The sequence below is a fragment of the Alosa pseudoharengus genome, unplaced genomic scaffold, assembly GCF_046254945.1.
Source record: "Alosa pseudoharengus isolate Yale_2024_CS ecotype anadromous, Long Island Sound unplaced genomic scaffold, YU_APseudo_1.1 YU_APseudo_1.1_scf_2, whole genome shotgun sequence".
NCBI classification, from domain to species: Eukaryota; Metazoa; Chordata; class Actinopteri; order Clupeiformes; family Clupeidae; genus Alosa; species Alosa pseudoharengus.
Genome location: NW_027468663.1, coordinates 13,101,075 through 13,122,501, shown reverse-complemented (window position 1 = coordinate 13,122,501; position 21,427 = coordinate 13,101,075). Strand labels below are relative to the sequence as shown.

Here is a 21,427-nt window from a genome sequence, read left to right as displayed (position 1 = left end):
TCAGTTTGGTACGTGTGGACTAGCCCACAGTCCCTCTTGCATGAGCAGGACAGAAACTCAAGTACTGCTTGTGGACCAATGGAGACGTTGAACCAGTCTATGGAGAGCTGCAAGTCACCATCTTGGTCCACTCCAGACCACCCATGCTCAACTGGGGAAGGAACTTCAGGGTTGTTCTCAGGGCATCTTCTCCAGATAGCACCTTGATAGTTAGCTCTGAGACAGTGCTTCCTGAGAGAATCTGAGCATGGAGGTAACTGCCAGGATTCTATGCCTTTCTTTGCACAAAAAAGTGCATACCTCATTTCATTGATGTTGGTGATTCTGGACTTGGAGCTGTACATTAACTCCTGTAAGGCTGCATACAACTCAGGTGTCATTGTCCAGTCTGCCTCAACCCTCTGAAAGGTCTCACAGAAGTTTTAATTCTTCTGAAGAAGTTTTAGGGCTGACACTTTATCACAACCTGCAAATGCACTTACAGTGTCGCAGCCTGTGTATACGTGTAAACTAGGCAAAGCCTGACACAACTGTGAACCCAGACCATGAGCGAGTTGTGAGATGTTTATGTAACTGGTGCGATTCTTTGTCCCTGTCTTCAGGAACAGGTCACATGTGAGTGAGTCACTGGTAGCCAGGCTTATCACCAAGACATCAGTGTCATCAGACACATGGATGACAGATTTGTGACTAGTCCTTGAAGCATGGCAAGCATGGACTAGCATACGTGTGGCAGCCTCTTCCTGAGTGGACGACAGGTCTGCTACCTTGTGTACTCCCTTTTGGGTCAGCTTGTAACACTGATCTTTGGTTGTAGTGTACAGAACCTTTTCACCGAGTCTTGTTCTAGACTGTTCTTTGCTCCACTCTTTGAGCAAGAAGGTAGCAAGATTTGTTTTGTTGTTGTTGCTTTGTAGGAATCTCTTCCATTGCTGAACTCTGTGCCCTGCAGTGATCTGTCTGACCTCTGTGCCTGAGTCTGCACCTCTGGCCACTCTCTCCATGTGTTTGATAGAAGCCTCATTATATACATCAAAAACAATGTCAACACGGGTGCTGTGACTTGCTTCAGCTAGCACAGTGGACAAGGTGTAAGACGCTCAGAAATTATATATAGCCTCGGAAACATAGAGACGTCGAGCTATAGGCTATCCTCGCTTGAAAGAGCTTGTGTGGACAAATAGGGTGAAGAGTTAAATGGCAATGATGTTATTACATACTCGTTAATCTGACTCCATTTGATTAATAATTTGTATCACCAATCAATTACCAAGTAGCCTAACTAGTTTATCAGCTATATAGGAGAATGGCATGGCACACTACGAGAATTGAAGATATACTATTGGTAGGCAAATTAACAATTTATTAAGCATTAAGCCTTAAGGTAAATGTAACCAATATCACTTCACTTGAATGTACAAGTAAATTCACATGGTCTACTGTAACAAAGTAGCAAATGGTAACAAAGAAAACTTAACCAATTCACAGAGGTAAACTTGACAACAGATACACCAGATAAAACAATACACACCCAGAGATAGAGAAAGGGGGAGAGAGACAGAGAGAGGGGGAGAGAGAAAGGGAGAGGGAGAGAAAGGGGGAAAAAGAGAGAGACCCAGAGAAGAGGTCCAAGATGGAAAAGAAGAGAAGATGGGAAAAGAAGAGGAGATGGGAAAAAAGCACCAAGATGGGAAAGAAGAAGATACTAGGGGGACCAGAGCCTCCACTTTTATCATTCACTTGGGCCACCCCCGACTCATCAGAGCCTTTGTTGTCTGGATGGGTGTGGCCCAGGTGGATATCATAACTTTATGCTACAGTGTAATTCTTAGTCTACAACTATGCACAGATAAATTTCATTGTAACGAAACCATGATCAGACTGTTGCCCACATAACAAGTATTAATTCAAGACCAAACATGAATGTATTATTCACAACACATATTTACAGAGCAATACTGTATGATAATAAGGTTAGCCTATCTCACCATAAGACATCAAGTAGGCTCAGTAGTTACCCTCTCAGTAGAGGGGCCAGAACAAGGAGCAAATGGTCACTTTATGCATGAGCGGGTGTTGGGGATCTTTGGCCATGGCCAGCAAAGGCAATACAGATCAAACACAGGTATCCACACATTGAATTGAATGCAAAAGGCATTCTTTAGAAATGCAAAAGGTTTGAGCAAAAGACGGGCCTTACAAAGGCATAGTCTGCAATATCAGCAAATGTCTTGCCATCACAGTTCAGCTTCTGAACAAGTGCCTATTACGCAGGTGGAATTTAATGGCAATGATTCAGCAACACATGGGAACTTGAGCAGTTGCTTAGCAAGTGAGGATTTGCAAGTCTTCCTCACATTGCCATCTGGTGAAGCAAGAGCCCACAGAAGTGGTTCAAGGGGATGAGATAACACCTCCTTCAGGTTGAGCTGTCTACTCTGTGCAATCAGTACCATCTGGGCAAATATTCGATTATCAGCTTTGAGGATAACTTCTTTATTCCCAGTTTTGCATGTCTTTGCCTTTCCCTGCATTGAGGAGAACGTTTTCAGTTTCATCTTGAAGAGTGGTGCATGGAACTGCTTTGCAGGAGGATTACTCTCAACACGCTCAGCAGAGAAGGTTCTGTAGGCATTCTTGCCAATGGTGTGTGAATTCAGAAGGTCTTCGGCAACATCTGCTGGTGCTGTACTTCTAGTAGACAGAGAAACAAGGGACTCACCACCTGCAAATGGAACAGATCCACAGTGCTTGTAATGTGTTCTTCGTCTTTGCCAATTTTTCTTTGTCCAAGGTCCTTGTGAGAACAGTCACTTTGTTGGAGTCCCAGGGAGCTTTTCAATATAGACAGGTAAGTGCTTTTGTACTTAGCAGTAAGGTAATATCTTGAGACAGCTGCTGGGTTCAAGCTGAACCCTTTTGTGCCTCCAGCTGTCTGAGTGTCCCGATTGACAGTTTCCTCTAGGGTCTGGTCAATCGGAACCCTGCCAAATGTGTTTGTTGCACTCAGCTGGGCCGAAAAGCCACCTTCACAGAGAAACATGTACAGATCTGGTTTCTCATGTTCAATATGGCTCATCTCTGAGTAGTAAGCAGTGAGGGACCTTGCATAATTCAGATTAAGTATAAGTATAAGTACATATACTCTTTTGATCCCGTGAGGGAAATTTGGTCTCTGCATTTATCCCAATCCGTGAATTAGTGAAACACACTCAGCACACAGTGAACACACAGTGATGTGAAGCACACACTAATCCCGGCGCAGTGAGCTGCCTGCAACAACAGCGGCGCTCGGGGAGCAGTGAGGGGTTTGGTGCCTTGCTCGAGGGCACTTCAGCCGTGCCTACTGGTTGGGGTTCGAACTGGCAACCCTCCAGTTACAAGTCCGAAGCGCTAACCAGTAGGCCACGGCTGCCCCACAGCTTATCATAGGCAAAGGTCCAGGGGATGATTGATCGAATGCTAGCCATGTGCAATGCCCAGTTTCCTTCACGTGATGCCCTCACAAGGTTTAGTACAACCTCCACCATGTCAATATATGACATCCAGAAGCTGGCCAGTGGACCTTGCTGAGACCTGAGATGCTGCAGGAATTCACAGAAGTACTGATGGACCTTTCTGAAAGACTGTACGGTCAAGTGATTCTTCTACAGTGGTTGATGATATACCCTCAGAAAAGACACTCAAGTCTAGGGGCAGGATATCTAGGACAGCGGTTCCCAAACTTTTCCCCCCGCGTACCACCGCCTACATTCCGACTCGGCTCGCGTACCCCCACCATCCAACACATAAAAACGTAACCCCCCCCCCCCGCGTTGACAATATTTGTCCATTTCCCGGTTTTAGGTGCATTTGGTCATAGTAGCCTAACTACATCCACATACAATATCTTATAATAGGCCTACAGCAACGCCTGACAAGGATGTATTCGTTTGGACAACATTAGGCTATACAGCCTAGAAAGGCTACCTTTAGTTTGTTAAATGTAAAGCCTAGCTTAATGTTACCTTTCTTGCCCATCTGAAATAACTCCTAGCTTTGCTCCTTCCCCCCTATCATTATGACCTGATTCGAAATTATGTATTTATTCATTAATTAATTACAAAAGATTTAAAATTTTCATTTTTCACCTGTCCGCCATAGCCCTTTTCATCTCGCGTACCCCCTAGAAGCAGCTCGCGTACCACCGGGGGTACGCGTACCACAGTTTGGGAATCCCTGATCTAGGAGATCGTGGGCATCAGGATGGTTCTCTGTGAGCCACTGGGAAAACCAATTCCAGACTAGCCTCAGGAGGGCTTCATACATGATTTTGTACTTATGGCCATCCAAAATACCAATGACAGATCCCTTAGCCACAGCTCCAGATTCAATGCATATGTCCCTTAGGCCTGCAGCCTGGAAGCGCTTCCCAATCACACCCAAGAACATACAGATGGTGTGAAAGACTCCAAGTCTTGGCACAATGTTGGGAAACCTGTCTCTATGTGCCCACAGAATTTCTGTAACTTTACAGTAGGGAGCCTGATCAAAGGCAACTGACATGTTGCTGATGTGTAAGGAAGTTATGATTTTTTTTTACTTTGAAGGAGAATCTCATGAACAGTTGCCATCTGGGTGGCTGGGGCATTGATGGTTGGACGATAGCTGACAACACTGGGAATAACATCCACAGAGTTTGATGCTAAGATGTTGTAACCTGTCCAGCTAGGAACGCTTCGATTTGTGGCAGAGTGCAGTCTGCATAGCAACCATAAGAACTTATTCTTCAAAGCATCAGCACAGATATCTGTCTTGATCTCAACATAGGATCTAGTTGGAGGACCACACCTAGTTCCCACAGAATACACTGGCAGAGCTGGCAAAGATACAGAGACAGTTCTCTGTTTGCTCTTGGGCACATCACAAGCTGGTCTAGGCAGTTCAGGACCGAACATCCGAGGCTGCACTGCTATACCATTGACCCTATGGGATGTTCCACGGCCTGTCAGTGTCTCTTCCAGCCTGTCAATATTGTCCCTGGCCTTGAATGATGCAATCTGTGCTAAAATGTCATTGACCATGCCTAAAGGTCATGACCTTGACCTTTTACAGTAATGGCAATGTCATAATTGGGTTTACCACACCTTAAAACATAAGAATCCATGTCTCATTTGTTATTTGTTAACGTTTTTAGATTTTCAGCTATGTCAGTGTCACTGCTTAATTTATACGCATTATTTTCTCAAACGCCATGTCTGATCTAAGACTGAAAATCAACCCCTCCAAATCAGATAATATGGGTAAATGATACATTTTCTGAATCCTTAGGGTCATGCCAGTATTTCAGTGTTTGGATTTTGTTTCTCTGATGCTCCCTGGTGCCACAGGATTAAAAGACAAAAGATGACTTAGGCGGAAATGGCAGGAAAATGTGTGTGATTAAAAGTTTGAAGAGCTCCAGGGTTGGCTGTACTTATCCAAAGCTTGCGCGCTGTAGGCTATACAAACAGACAGAATAGGCTACGACGAAAATGGCTAGTGCAAGGAAACCAGAATTGTTTGTGTGGACTATAGTGCACTGTCAACTGTAAAACTAATAAACTTCATTTTTACGGTTTATGAATGGTGCAGTCCCGTCCTTTATTTGGCTAACGCAGGTACAAATAATCTCCTTTACTTTCTTTTGGTTGTAGAGAGTCCGCGATTTACATTATTTTTGGCTATCACCCCAAGTGCATAGGCTACTAAACGCTAGGCCTACCCAAGTTCTAGGCTATTCCGTCGCCACATTTATAATATTGCTATAATAGGCTACCTTCGTTAGTAACAGTCAATACTTTTGCCTGCATCAAATCGCGCATTTGCATTCAGTGCGCATCTACCATAGGCTTAACATGAGTTCTAAGCGTCTTTGTATGCTCATATCTGACTTCACTGGATTATGAATGCATTTATTTCTGTTGTAAGACATGTAAAATAAATGAATGACACCGGCACTATGCACAAATTAATTTAAATTTACCCTGCACTTCCCTAATAACTTCTGACTAATTCTCTCGCATCACTGACAGTAGCTAGAATGCATCAAGAAAACACAGGGAAAACACTGTTCAGTCCACCAAGTCATGAGCTATTGGCGCTGGGCAGCATCAGTTGTGATATTTATCCTACTGAGTGTAATCGTAGGTAATGTCATGTATGAAAACTAGTATTGTGACATCATCAATACACAAGTATGTGGTTTTGCCGAATCAGATAATATGGGTAAATGATACATTTTCTGAATCCTTAGGGTCATGCCAGTATTTCAGTGTTTGGATTTTGTTTCTCTGATGCTCCCTGGTGCCACAGGATTAAAAGACAAAAGATGACTTAGGCGGAAATGGCAGGAAAATGTGTGTGATTAAAAGTTTGAAGAGCTCCAGGGTTGGCTGTACTTATCCAAAATGTTCACAAAAGGATTTAAATGAAAGCTCAGAGTCTCCCCCAGTGTTTCCTCTATGTTGATTTAGTAGTGGCGGCCCGCCACGGTTTAATTTTCTTCCCCCATGGTATCAGAAATGGGGCAGACGCACAATAGTCGCAGTTGCCTTTTAAATGATCCTGCCGACATTATGCAACCCCGTTGGCGGCCGCTAACATTGCAATTTAACAACAAGCAGAACTATTCAGAGGTTTGGGGCTGTCCAGTTTAACTCCACATAGTGTGTTGATGTGCTTATTGTCCAAACGTTTGCTTTCTTCTGAGTCACTATTAAACAACACCTCCGTTCCGTTTTAATAAGACAACGTTCAACTTGTCAGTTCTGACAGCTCACGTCCTGATATCAAACATCTGGAAACATTAAAAACGATAAGTGAGTCACTAATATAATACAAATTGGAAATAGTCTATAGATGTAGTAATAGATGTAATGATGTTAAAGTAAATAGTTGTGTTGTATGACACGGAAAAGTTTACTTTTTTAATGATTTGGGCTACACAGACGCAAAGGCCACACGACCTAAACGTTTGTTACCCTTGTTGCTAAATGTGAAAATAAATTAGCAAAAAGAAGTGCAACCATTTTTTAAATTTTCTAACGAATTAGGCTACAGAATGCTTAGCCTAGGCCAGGGGTCGGCAAACTGCGGCCCGCCGAGCATTTCATTTGGTTATCAGGCTGCTCGCTATTTTTTTCCTGCGATAGAGACGACGTTGGTTAGCCTTACTGCAAACTGCTTTTCATTCTCCTTAGAGAACGTTTGCAATGTCAATGTCAAAACATCATGTTAAATAGAGATAACATCATGTTAAACTAAGTTAACTCTTAGTTATCTCCTTTGCAGCAGATCTAATGTGAACGTTATGCGATCCATTTAATTGGGAACGCGTCTGCACTCACGAGAGGGAGAGAGAGCCGCAGGTTCCAGCTAGCTTGCCATTGTTGATAATTGATATCTCCTTCTTATAAGAAACTTTTAAAAGGAAATCATGAAGGCAACAGTAGTTCCCACTAATGACCATTTAAAAACTGTGAGAGGGCCCAGCCATAGGCACAGCACTAGCCATAGCGGTGCAGGCAGAAGATCATTGAGAAATAAACGTGAATTAAAGCGACTGTCTTAAAGCGACAGTGCACAATTTATACATTTGTTAAACTGCATAAACTTAGCAGTATTTTTAAGCAATTCATATTTTAAAAGAAATACTTTTCATACTAAATTATAGGCTATAAAAACAATTGTTTTTTATGTATGTGTTGTGGGGGGGGGGGGGGTTGTTGTGCAGCAATTTTCAAAACCCAATGTGGCCCTTGAGCCAAAAAGTTTTCCCACCCCTGATCTAACAGCATGTATGCTACTCAGCATCAATGGACCACCTCTTTCTGAATTCCCCTATAACCGAGCCTTGGAGTTATTTTTCCAAAAGAAAAATGAAATGTGCACAGCAAGGCTTCTTTGAATTTTGGTTTCCCCACGAAGAATTTCTTGTAAAAAATAATGACTCATTGAATAGAGTGTGTGAATAGAGGTTAATAAATATAATTGTTTGTGTTGCAGCGAAGTGTCAGTTGTCAGTTCCGTGGTGCTGGGACGGGGGGGACGGGCGGACGGGCCTGCCCCCACTGCTTAAAAAAATCCTAGAGGAAACACTGTCCCCTTTAAAATGATACCAAACATAACAAAATAAAATATTCCAATATGTCCAATATAGATTTTCAGCTATGTCAGTGTTCTGCTTGATTTATACGCATTATTTTCTCAACCTTAGTTTACATTATGTGTGATAACTCAAAACAGCTACTCTTGTCAGATGGCCATCATACATCATTAAAAAGCTGAGATTCCAGGCTTTAAGAAAAGGTATGGTAACCTTTGCCACTTTTACAGTAACGGTTTCCATATTTTGAGGCCCTGGCTCACGATGTTTGAGTTTGTTTGTGTGTGTGTGTGTGTGTGTGTGTGTGTGTGTGTGTGTGTGTGTGTGTGTGTGTGTGTGTGTGTTTGTGTGTGAAATGAGTAACTGGATGCCTCTGGTGGCTCCCACAAGGACGTGCTTCAGTGCCACCCAGTATCATTTTCACACTCAAGATAAGTAAGCGGGGTGGGGGGCACCAAGAGGGAACACTCGGAGTAACTGACACCAGGCCTTTCCAGAACTACAACAAGCTGGCTAAAATGCCCCAGAGATGACTGATCAGGACATTATGAGCACATGACAAGTTACATTTCATTACAGTCACAACACAGCACTGCAGGGACCAATACTGATGTGCAATGACACACACACACGCCCACGGCTGTGCTTCAAGGTACAGTCCAAGATTGTTGGAAAGGTTTGTCATATCTGAATGAAGAGCAGAAGTTCTTAAACTTTTGGATGGCACCCCCCTCCAAAAAACATTGGTCATGACTCACACGTGAGTTACAACCCCCTTATTTCCCAACCCATTGACTAATATGTAACAACAAGAAATGTTGCCAACAAGAGCAGCAATGCAAGCAGATAGCAGTCTATGTATGTGTCAGCCATGGAAATCTCGAAATCACAGGACACACACGCACACGCACACGCACACGCACACGCACACGCACACGCACACACACCCTAGGCTAGGCACCTGTCAGTTTCTAAGCTAACGCAAAGCTGATATCAGCACAATGAAATGGGGCTGAATAAATTGATAAGCTCATCTTGGTGCCCAACAGACTCCTAGCCTAATTATCTCCCTCAAGAAGGCCAAGTTTTTGGTGTAATATCTGTCTGTGTCTAAGCAGGATTTCACCGGATTTCATGGCACTTGGTGTAAATGTGTAGCGTAGGCGAGAGAGACTTGCATTCTTGTGGTGAAAGAAGCCTGCATTGTTCCGTAAAGCGATGCAGTACATCTCTGAGCTGAAACAGGCACAGATGCAGATTTCAGTTTGCATACACAGAGCATCTGATCCATTTCTGCCATTTGTGCATCCGGTGCTACTGAATATCCCAATTTATAACCTGACAGACTGAATTAAACAACTTGACTAATATTCATAGCGGATCATTTCGCGTCACCTCCCATTTTTGGCGACATCCATCCAGACAGTGAGGAGCAATTCTTTATAATGAGATTAGAATCGCACACTGTGCCTCTAACACTGGTGTGCAGTGATGATAAACTGATGTGCCAAGCATCTGTTGACACTGAGACTACACTGAACTAACACACAGCTCACCTGCCTGCCTGAGACCTTGTGGTGACAGACCTGATGTTACAGAGGGCATTAAGGGCACCACGAGGGCTGGAAATGCAGAAGTGCTTTTTTTGTTTTTGCTGAAAAAAAAAGGGATAGGGGATAGGCGATAGGCGGGATAGGGCCCTGCTGCGCCACATGCCTTAGCAGGGAAGGATTCTGTTTTTCCTTTTTCCTCCTTCGTTCTCATGAAGAAGCAATTTTATGAAATGAGGAACCTAAAAGGTTATTTCAAGTTTTCAAGGCTTTTAAAAAAAAATGAGTGTTTTTTCCCCCCTCCGAAATGAAGAACCCTGAAATGATTCTTTCCCCTTTTAGATTCCCCATTCCACTCTCCTCACCCCTCACTTCAATAACTGAACCAGGGGAACTGAACCATGGACACAGCGGCATGATTTTAGTAATATGAAGTGTTCTTACCCCTTGGTTTCCGGTAAAACGAATGGAAGGATGTGCAGTTGACCCCTGGAAAAAAGGGAGAAGGAGAGAATCCATGAGAGAAAGAAAGGGATAGAGAGACAATAGAAAGAAAGGGGGAAACAAGCATTCAGTAATGGACATTTCTTTTAAAAAAGGGAAACGGCTTCTAGAAGACAAGCAACACTAAACAGATGAGATTCTCTGTCCTCTACCCTTGCAAAAAATATATATATATTTTTTAAAATCACCGACAGACAACAGGCTCAAGTTTGGAAACTGCTTATCCATGGGGGTTGTGTTAGTGAGGGATCTGGGCCACCACATGGGACCAGAGGTAGCTAATTCATAAGTCACTCTGAATAAGTTGTGATCATGTGAAGTTCTTGAGAGGGAAGATCAAGCATAACGTAATCATTATCGTATACATTTCTGGTTCGATAGCAACAGGTAGGTCTAGGTCAAAGGCCTGAAAAGAGATTTATTTGAAGCATCACAGCTAGCTGAGAGCCAGTGGACAGAGAGGCTGATAACCAAAAGGCATTCTGAAACTCTACCCAGACAAATTATAATCCCAAATCAACAGGGATTGTTGTCATACCAATGATGGTTATCACTCCCTTTGTGGATCTATCTGTAGCAAAACCCACACACACAGGTGCACACACGCACACACACAGGTACATTCACTGAAGTAATAGCAAATGACTCAGAGTAAACCCCTGAGGAATGAAGAGATGGGATTCCCATGGCTAGGTTTATTTGTTTTGGTCCAGGACGTTGAGGGAGGAGGCTCTTGTAAAGCTATTTAAAGCCATGGACATTAGCATGGCCTGGCTTGGCCTCTCTGTACCACAACTGACACAAACTCTTAATTTTCCTTCCATTTGGACATTTTTAACAATTACTTGAAGACTAGATCTACTAGATCACTGTACCTGTTTCCAATAACCCTCTCTCCTTTCATCTATATAAGTATTTGACTTTTGTTAAATGTAGCTCTTTTTTTATTTATCCTATTGTTTGCTGTGTCTGAACTCGTCATATTGTATTCTGTTTGTCCCATCCTGTCATTGTTGTATACTTTTCTGTTGTTGTTGTTCTCAGTGTAGGCTACTCTTTTTACTTTGCGAGCCCAGGGCTCCCTTGAAAAAAAAGACTCACCTGTACTGTTATTGGCTATGAAATAGGCGTGCACGCACGTACACACAGACACACACACTTTATTGTTAAAACATCATTTTTGGGAGGCATTGTCTTACATTTACAGTAAAATCTCTCCAAATCCAAGCATAACCCATAATCCAAGCACAGGAATAGTACTCAAATTACCTTAGGGCTATTTCTTGAGATTTTATGAGGCGTTGATTAAAGATGTAAAAACACTGAAATCATTGTACCTTTGCTTTTTCATAGGGAAATGTGAGAGGCATTAGCTCACACTGAGAGAACTGCCCACACACTACAACATAAAAAAAACACAACTTTCACTCTGCCTTTATACTGAAGAGGCCACCATCCCAAAAACCACAGAAAGCCCTGTCAGCCAGGAGAGTTTTTATTACCACTGTCACAGGTTTGTCAAGCAGAACTCTAGGAATACATGTGAGACTAGAAACAGTGTGTCAGTATTAAGCCAAAACAACCTTACTCTGGTTGTACCAGATAAAATCAGTTCCCAACCTCGCTGGTCCCTAATCTACAGAAGCATTTCTTCAACTACCACCTTCTTAGATTATTTTTCCTTTTCTAAGCCTACAGGGGAATAACCTCTGCTCTGAGGCACATCTTCAAAACCAATTTTGGGTGAGAGTTTGGTTGAAACTACCTTAAGAAGCAATGGAGCAGCAGCACCATCATTGTGGTCTGACCTCGACCATGTGCAAGAGCGCTGTCGCATGCCATGTGGCATGCGACAGCGCTCTTGCAGCAACGGCAACATCAGCCGCAGCTATGAGGTGCATGATGGGAGTAGTGCATGGAACCTCCTGACTGCAAGCATGCGCGCGCACGCACGCGCACACGCACGCACAATTGGTGTATTTGGCTTGTGATGCCCTGTGTTGGTGATATCAACACTTTGTGATCAGCTTGGATTATGGTCAGGCTGCAGGAGCAGACAGGAATAGACAAGCTCTGCTTCTCAATCCCCAGCCGGCCTCTTACAGATGACCAGCGATCGGGTAAAGAGAGTATATGGGTGTGTGTGTGTGTGTGTGTGTGTGTGTGTGTGTGTGTGTGTGTGTGTGTGTGTGTGTGTGTGTGTGTGTGTATGGAGGCCGCTGCTCACCACTGGAGCACTGCAGACAGGTGCATGACAGGGCTAACGTTTCTGTCTCATGTTGCAGGGCTTTTCCGGGACGGCTCGAGTCGAACCCCTGATCGGCATGTGATGGTCACCTAAGCTCAATCGCTCCACACCGAGCGGCCAAGTCTAGCAGAGTCAGCCAATTCAGCGAAGTGTTCCAATTTGCTCATCACATGAGGTTCTAGGCATGCTCAGAGCTATAAACATGCTTCAAATCACAACCTGCAAAATATCACTTGAACTACTCGTGTAGACCTACCTGATTCTGACACCTGTTTACCATAATAATGATTCTTTGCATGTTATGCTGCTATAACTTCCTCTTTTCATGGTTAATAAAGCTCAAGAAAACCTTTTATTTCCCCCACTCATTGAGGTTCAGAATTAGTCAAGCACAACGCAATATGACCACACTCTGGCTTCTTCAACAGTGCGAGACAGACAGCGTCCATGAGTGCATTCGGTTGCAACAAGGCAGTACTGTCTGCACGGGCCACAGCTTCCGTCAAACAGGCTTAGCTGGTTTGAAGTTTCACATTTAGAGATGTGGTTTTGAAAACAAATGAAGACGCCTAATCCCAGTGAATAGTGTCATATTCCAATGCACTATAAAAAAGGTATGCTGAAGCTTCCAATCCAAGGAGTGGATATGAGTTAGCTTAACGCTGCTTGCCTAAGAGTTTGCACTGAAGCCAGGACAAGTCCTCAGAAGACCAGGGTGACTAGACTAAAGTTCAGCGAGAACAGGCAATGTCAGATATTTTGAGTCGGTCATATTGCATGCTGTGACTCCACAGACTTGTGCCTTGCAGTTGTGCTTACTTGGTTGCTGGTTAATGAGTCAGAAACATCGAGCAACTCTGATGCAGCCAAAACATTTGGCACCAAAATCCCTACCCCAGCCCATCCACACCTCACAATGGAGAGCTGCAACTGCAGCCAGTGTGTCTGCCTCAAATATCAACTGCTCCACAGCCATCAAATATTCAAACATTTGATGGTAGATGAAGCCTAAGGTCAAATATTACAGGCTGTTATGATATCACGTTATCACGTGCAACGTTGGCCCTTCTAACCTACTTGTGACATCAGCCTTGCCCTTCTCAAATCCCTTTCAGGACACACCACTGGTGTTGCTAGGAGACAGCAGTTATGCAACAGTTCCATCGAATCCATTGAGGTAGCTCTGGACAACAGGGTCACACAGCCAGACACATCTCAAAACATGGCTAACTAATTGGCCCTAGAATTTCACTCATCAGTTCAAACCTCTTTGATGGTGGGGTTTAAAGCACATGCTCTGTAGAACAGTTTATTAGAGAGACAAATGGTAGATCACTGCACTTCAAAGCGATCAACAAACACTGACACGGAAAAACACTAGACATGCAGACACATCAACAGAGAAAGGAAACTTTCAGTGAGTCAGCCATCAGCCATTTAAAATGCTGTAAAGCAATGTTAGCGGCCAGCTTGACTAGTGCTAATTGAGGACTGGTCTGAACTCTTTTCAGTTCTTTTTACATTTCCAACCAAGTAAATTAAACTTAAGGTATTACATAACATTTTCTGAATCGTGTCAGAAATGCAGCAAGGACATCTTGTCAATGAAGACTTTAAGTGCAGTTGTTTGTTCTTTTAAAGAAGATACACCATCCTGGTTGTTTAATACTTGATCAACGGCAGCCATTAGCTGCTTACAAAAGTGCCTCAACATCTCTCCTCTGTCTGTCATCATACAAAGCCTGTGCATTAGAGAAAGCTTGGGACTGGCTTGGCTGGTTTTTGGCCAGGTAGAAATCTTTCAGAATGGGAGAGGCCTCACAGATCTGCCAGAGGTAAAGCAACACCAAAGAACTTTCCCTGTCGCACGCACGCTATTTGTTCATCCAGCACCGGCTTTGCAAATAACGATGTCCACAGAAAAGGTAGAATATGTTGCACGATTTATGAAAGTAAGATGTATTGCGACATCAGATGCAAATCAAATTTGTAGTTTCTTATGTCTCATTCCATCGAACTACAGATGCGCTATCCGATCTGGCAAACTTACATAGTGCGGTTATAGCCAATAGAGGGCCGCAAAGCGAATGCAGAAGTGCTGTTCACCCTGTTACAAGTTGATGAACCACTGAAACGATTTTGGAAACATTATTTTAAAGTACAAAAAACTCTTTGGTGTTGCTTTAAGTAAATTGATAACACGTCTAGTTTCCAAGCTATAATGCATTTCTCACTCTCTTCCACACCTCTAGGTATAGGTGGCAGATACTCTTTGCAAACTGCAAGGTCTGAATCCACCCATGACACAACCTGAGAACACTGGGGAACACCCTTTTCTTTAGAAGTTCAACTGCAATATTGTGTGTCAGGCAACGCTTGAGAAAATGGATGATTCAGCTGCTCCAACATCACTCCTTGAACTGACGAAAGAATGCAACGGGGACAAACCTGGCTTTGTCGGAAATAGGAAAAGGCCTTACATTTTCAAAAATGGAATTCCCCATAAATTTCACAGAAACTGGACTTAAGTCAGCTGAGGAAGAGGCCAAGAGAGCGAGAGGCTCTGTGGTGAGCTGGGAGGATGTGGTTTCTCTCTTTCAGGCCGAGAGAGAGAAGAGAGAGAGAGAGAGAGGGAGAGAGAGAGCAAATGTAATGATATGATCATCAGAGAAAGAGAAGGGGAAAAAAAGCCATGTCTTCTCCGTTACTCAGCATCTTAGCAGCGCAGGCTGCGGCCGTGACGCTGCCTGAAACGAGGAAACGGGAGCAGAAGTAAGTCGTCTGCAGCTTTCAAACTTCCCTCCCCCTTCAAAGCACTGAATCGTCACGGACCGCACTCTCTCCCAGCGCTCACGCCGCTAAATCCAGAGAGACGGACTTAATCTCTGGGCAACCAGCGCCGTCACTCACACCCTGTATCTGAGGAGGAGAACCACATAGGCCGACAAGCTCTTTCCCACCCGGCTAGCATAGTCATTTGCCCAAGTCATATCCAATAGTCTGGGGGTCTTCAGTCACTTAGCATCCAGGGTCAGCCAGTGGAACAAGTGCAAGTATTCAGGTACCTGGGCACAGAAATAGACACTTCCCTGTCCTTCTCACAACACACAGACACAACATACAAAAAGCACAACAACTTCTCCATCTGCTCAGAAATTGTAGAACTTTTCAGGTCAGCAAGGATGTGTTAAACTTGGTTTACCGCTCCCTCATTGAATTAGTTCTCACTTTCAAGATCTCTTCCTGGTACAACCAACTCACCATCAAACACAAAACAAGACTGTCACGTATAGTGAACCATGCTGCCAAAATAACTGGCTCTCCCCATCTGAGCTGTACAGCTGCTCTGTGATCAGGAAAGCCAACCTGATCACCCCTCTCACCCCATCAATCACTCCTTCCCGCTACTACCATACCACTGGCCCATAAAAACATCTACAAGAAATCCTTCATCCCATCTGCAATAGCCATACTGAACAGCACAAAATGAACACCACACTCAGTTGATAACTCAACACCCCATGTCCTGTTTGTATATGTCTGTGTGAATGTTTCTTTGTGACTGGAGCCTTGTCAAATACATTGTCTGTAACCTTTGTGTAACAGACAATAAAGTATTATCTTATCTTATCTTATTCCACTCATTGAAGCCAATTTGTTATTACTAGGATACAGCTCTAAATAGGTGAGTGACTAGTGTGCCATATTGTAGTATTGATACCACTCTATATGAAAATCAAGTTGTTTTTGACAGCTACATATTGTTCTGTTTGGGACAACATGGAACCACAACCTCAGGATTAACATTTGTCTTACAGTAGCTCAATCTCAATTTCAACAAGGTCTGAGCTACGGTCTCTCTATCTGCTACTTGTTAGGGTTCAGGCCAGGATAACAAGTACGCAGGCCAAATGAGTGGTTAAAGCAACCGAATGTGACCATAACTTGAGTGTTACTCAACATAGGTCAGAGAGGGGTGAGAAACTGAATGGTCCCACTGTACAATAAAGCCCCTAGGCCAGTGGTTCTTAACTGGTGGGTCGGGACCCAAAAGTGGATCGCGGAACCATTCTGGGTGGGTCGCGGAGCTTGTGGTTAAAAAAAAGAAGAAATCGCCCATTTCAAATAGACTTAAATTGAGACGAAATGGTGCAGAATCCACAGTGTACGATGTTCACAATTGCTGGAACATGAGTGAAAATGCCTCATAATAAAGTACACCTGTCAAAGACAGACCTGTCAAAGAACTTTAAGGTGACATCAGGAGTTGGAGACTTCACAAATGTAATGCCAAACAGCATGTTCCAAACAAATAGGCCTACAGGCACTTGGCCTTTCTTAGCATGTAGCTCACCAAATCTGTTGTCTTGAACGCTATAAAATATATATGGGTCGTGACTTCATGATCATGGGAAATTGTGGGTCCCAAAGTCAGACCAGTTAAGAACCACTGTCCTAGGCAACAGTCTGTTCTTCCTAGCAGTCATTATCACAATTGTACCTCTGTCAACAGTAATCAGGACTCAGCCAACCAGTACGAATGCCATTAATATAGCCTACATGTCCAAAAACTACCAGAGGCCTCTGACTGCAGGAAGGTTAAATGTTTGCTGAACGATACCGCAGACATACTCCAAAGGTAGTTTGGAGCTCCTCTGCTTCTCTAAATGAGCGTCACTGGCACCGTATGAAGGATGTGAGTCATCACAGAACAGCTCCCCAATTACATCACTGGGATGACAGGAAAGGATGGAGTGTGTGTGTGTGTGTTAGTATGTGACCTAGTGTGTGTGTGTGTGCTAGTGTGTATGTGCTAGTGTGTGTGTGTATGTGTGTGTGAGGGGGTGGTTGGTTGGTTGGTTGGTTTTGCCTATCCCCTCCCCCTCCATCCCAGCCCAGTTCTCTGTTCACCCACAGGGTGGAGAACAATCCCATATGCACCAGAGAGCACAGAGTGCTCCCTCCACACCTCCTCTGGCTCATGGGATGACATTCAGCCAGCCACAGCGCATCGTGAAATGTCACCAGGATATTCACATGATGAAGTTCCTCACTTACTCACACACACAGACACACACACACACACACACACACACACACACACACACACACACACACACGAGAGCGCATACAAGCACTCGTTCGCTCACTCATGCATTCACCATCCCCCCAAACACATGTACACAAAGGTAAACAAAGCCCACTGATTTACTGTGTAAACAAAGGTTTTAAAAATAATCAAACCGTTGCCTGATTACCTAATCATGACTGCATCCGCACAAATGTACAGACACCGGGACACAGTTATTTTTGCAGTTAGGCCTATTCTAAATATCTTTACCTCTGTCTGGACTATTCTTACTTTGTCAATCCAATTAAGTTCCGCGCTGAGTTTAAAACAGGCCACAGTGGTTTACACAACTCGTTTGCTGCGACCACAAACACTGACTGCTCATAGGAGCATAGTTGAGGTAACATGTTAACTACTTGGAAGAGAGCCAACCTGTTGCAGGAGCGAGGACACAGTTCATGAAAACACAATCAATGACACCAACAACGAAGTATTGCATGCCTATCGGTAAGAGAGGCTACAATTTTCACAACATACATACATAAATAAATAAATAAATAAATAAACGTTAAACAGACTATATAAATGGAGGTATGACTTTTCTGATACTTAACCAGACACTTGAAATATATGCATTACTAAAGTGCCAGACATGGAAAGAGTTCAACTAGTGGCATTACTTAGCCTACTGCTGATTATATTAATGTTACTGGAGATAAAAACGCGCAGTACACCCAGTCGGTCTCTCTGATAAAAGATGTAATCGTCACCTATTGAAACAGACTCTCGAACATGTTTTAGAACAGGCATTTCAACTTCTTCATAGGTCCGCGCACTCGCTCGCTCAATGAGGATTCTCTTTCTAGTTCTTTACTCTCCCTGATAGCATTTTAAATAACATTTAACACGAGGAAGAAATTACATGTAGCCTATATTTCCATGAGACATTGACAGTTCAAAGTACCAGTAGCTACTAGCTACTTGTTACTCAATAAACTGCCTTTCCATGTGGAAATAGTTAGACACAACTAGTCTTAATGAAATCAGTCTGTCATTTACCTTGCTACTTTGATAGCTTTCGATGGCTCTTAGCGCGCTGTCAGTGAGTTTGACGTGAAATATCGAGGTGTTGCTGCCATTGCTCAGTCTACCACAAGATAGCCCATAAGACTGTTCCTCTTTCAACGTCGCCATCTTTCTCACATTTCTGCTACAAACACGCGTTAGCTAACTGCATACACAGCCATACACCGTGATAGTAGACAGCAACAAAACCTCATTGGTCTGGAATGAATATTCATAGAGGGGTAAAAAACGTACTTGACGTCAGGGGGTGGGGCTTGCTGAAATGACGCTTCCAATCGCCACAGATTTTAAAGATCCTGAAAAATCTTGTGACGAATGGGCTGTTTTCATTATTTGGAGTCTTTTGTCAACAAAACGAATATGCCAATGTATTGGGTTACACTGAAGGATACAAACATACAAATGTAAACAAAACATCACATATACAAATGTAATATAAAGTAGGCCTATCTGTTAGCTGTTAGCTATAGCTGCTGGCCATGCTTTGGTATGCCAGGTTTAACAAAATAAATATTCACTGATTTGTAGTGCACAAAGAGCCCAGTATGGAGAATATACTGAAAAGATCTTGATATTGCTAGGACCTCTTCAGCAAATGAAGCTTTTTTCAGAAAAGCATTATACATTATAGTATTCACACCAGGGCCAAAAACCATGCGTGTCAGAGGCTCCACTCCAGACTAGATTCTCATATTTCTATTTCAGCTGGGGGGTTGGAGGGGAGGCCAAACATAGCACAATTATTATGTAACCATTCTGTCATTTCTTTTTTGCCTTGGGACCCAGAGAGCAAAAAAGAACGCAAGCCCTGTTGTCTTTGCAGTTCATTTTTGTCTTGTGAGATTCATAATGGCTTCTTTTACTAGTGATGCCATCTGTGGGCTTTCCACAAACAGTACATTTTTTCCTGTGTGTCACAAATGTGTGTGAACGTCACATACTTCCACTTGAGACATGAGCTTGTTAAAAGGGGGAAGGACAGCAGTCAGTCATTTTAGTGGAGTTGCTATGCGTCACGTCATAATGAAATGAAAAGTGTGTGTGCGTGCTGTGGCAAACATACGATCACCTCATAACATCCCACATCGTTTGGGAATCTATTAATATTGCTGAATGGATAAGAATTAGGCTAGAGTCTAGAGATATTAAAGCCTGATGTCAGCTTGACATGGAATAAGAACTAAAATGACATCTAGTGATCAGAGTGCAAAAGTGCACATATTAGCATGCTATTTTGGATGTAGCATTTATGTTACTATTCACAAACATTTGGATGTAGCACTTAGCCTATGTTATTGATTCACAAAAGTAAGTGTCAAATGCAGATACACAATCCAACTTATTTTAATGCCATTTGAAAAGGTATGCCTTTTTGGGGGCCCTCACAGTTTTGTTGGACTATTTCACTACTATAATATTACTATAATAAAAAATATATATTATGCTATGCAGCCTTAGAAAATTATGCAAATACTGAACGAAAGAGACACTAAATAGCATTTCAATTCAAATATTTAAGAGGATTTGAGTTATGCATTTACATTAAGTTCAATCTGAACCAATTAATTCTACTCCTCCACAGCCCCACCCTCCCACCCTCATTGGCCCCCACTGCAGAAACACGGAGGGTTCCTGCTCTACCTAACTCATTTTTTGAACAACATTAGCCCCTGCACTGCTCAAGAGCTCTCTCAGATTGTGAGTGTGGTATTGTATCTCCTTCTCATGACCTCCGGAGGCATACCAGACTTGTTGCCAGTGTCCCAGGGTGCCTTTTAAGCCTCTCTTTTGAACAATATCAGTCCATCGGTGGAATGAGATTGTGACTCAAAATGCTACTTATCAGGACCTCTAATATGGTAAGTGCTAGATGACCGTTTCTTTTCATTACATCAAAGTGAAAACATGCTGCAATTGTAGCAACAAACTATTGAAATAAATCTTTTTTCTGACAGATTATTTAGCTATACAAATTAAGAGACAAAATATTTTTTCCTCATGCTTCAATACAATGTAGCATGTCTGTGCAGATTTATATTTAGACAACAAATTCACTTCTTGAAGAAAGATTTTGATTTCACTATAATGTAATGTAATGTTCATGTGAAGTTATAAGTGTTAAAGTGTAACAAAATGTATACAAGTGTGTGAAAGAATTTGCAAGAAAATTTGTGAGGGTTTACTAGGTTGTCCAATCTAAAAGAAGTAAGAGAAAAGTGGCATTCAAATGTATTGAAAGGCACAATTTAATAAAAAACCCTTTGAACAAAGCCTTACATTTTAGAGAGAAACTGTGTTAATGCTAATAGCTGTCATGGAGGTTACTTCAGTAAACACCAGTGAGGCCAGAGCATGGAGATGAGAGACCCCACCCCCACCTCGAGTCCCTTTCAACTGGAACCGATGTCCTGAAGAGATGAAAGCTTTTCAAAGCTGCCCACTATAGCTCCTTTGTGTTAGAACCACAACTGGCATTTTCAAGCTTGAAACTAAATTCCAGTATACTCTCTGCTGCCTACACTATTTCAGTACCCTCTGCAACCCTTGGTTTCAGTTCGGTTTCAGTTTCAGAGATGAAATCATGGCATGAAGCCAAAACTAGTCTTTTTTTTTACATAAAAACAAACTATTTTGTCAGGAAACATTTGACATGGTCTTTCCAAACTGTATGATGAGTACATAATGACACATTTTTATATTCTCATATACAGGCTGTGAAGGTGAGACATGCACATTAAGATACCAGTTGGATAATCCAAGGCCGGACACAGGCAACAGCTAACTTGTCTGTCGACCAGAACACATAACTTCCAAAGCCAGCAAATGCTCTTCCAGACCCAGTG

General features: G+C 42.8%; 1 protein-coding gene across 1 annotated transcript in view; it reads right to left on the bottom strand.

Moving 5' to 3' along the window:
- LOC143133862 (RNA polymerase II elongation factor ELL-like) overlaps positions 1–18,765 on the bottom strand; it is a 33,223-nt gene extending 14,458 nt beyond the window's left edge. The window contains exons 1-2 of the mRNA XM_076293776.1: positions 18,558–18,765; positions 10,120–10,164 (exon numbers count right to left, since the gene is read on the bottom strand). Of these exons, the coding sequence (XP_076149891.1) occupies positions 10,120–10,164; positions 18,558–18,692 (180 nt within the window). The 5' untranslated portion in view covers positions 18,693–18,765. The remainder of the gene's footprint in view (positions 1–10,119; positions 10,165–18,557) is intronic.
- Between the last annotated feature and the right edge of the window lie 2,662 nt (positions 18,766–21,427).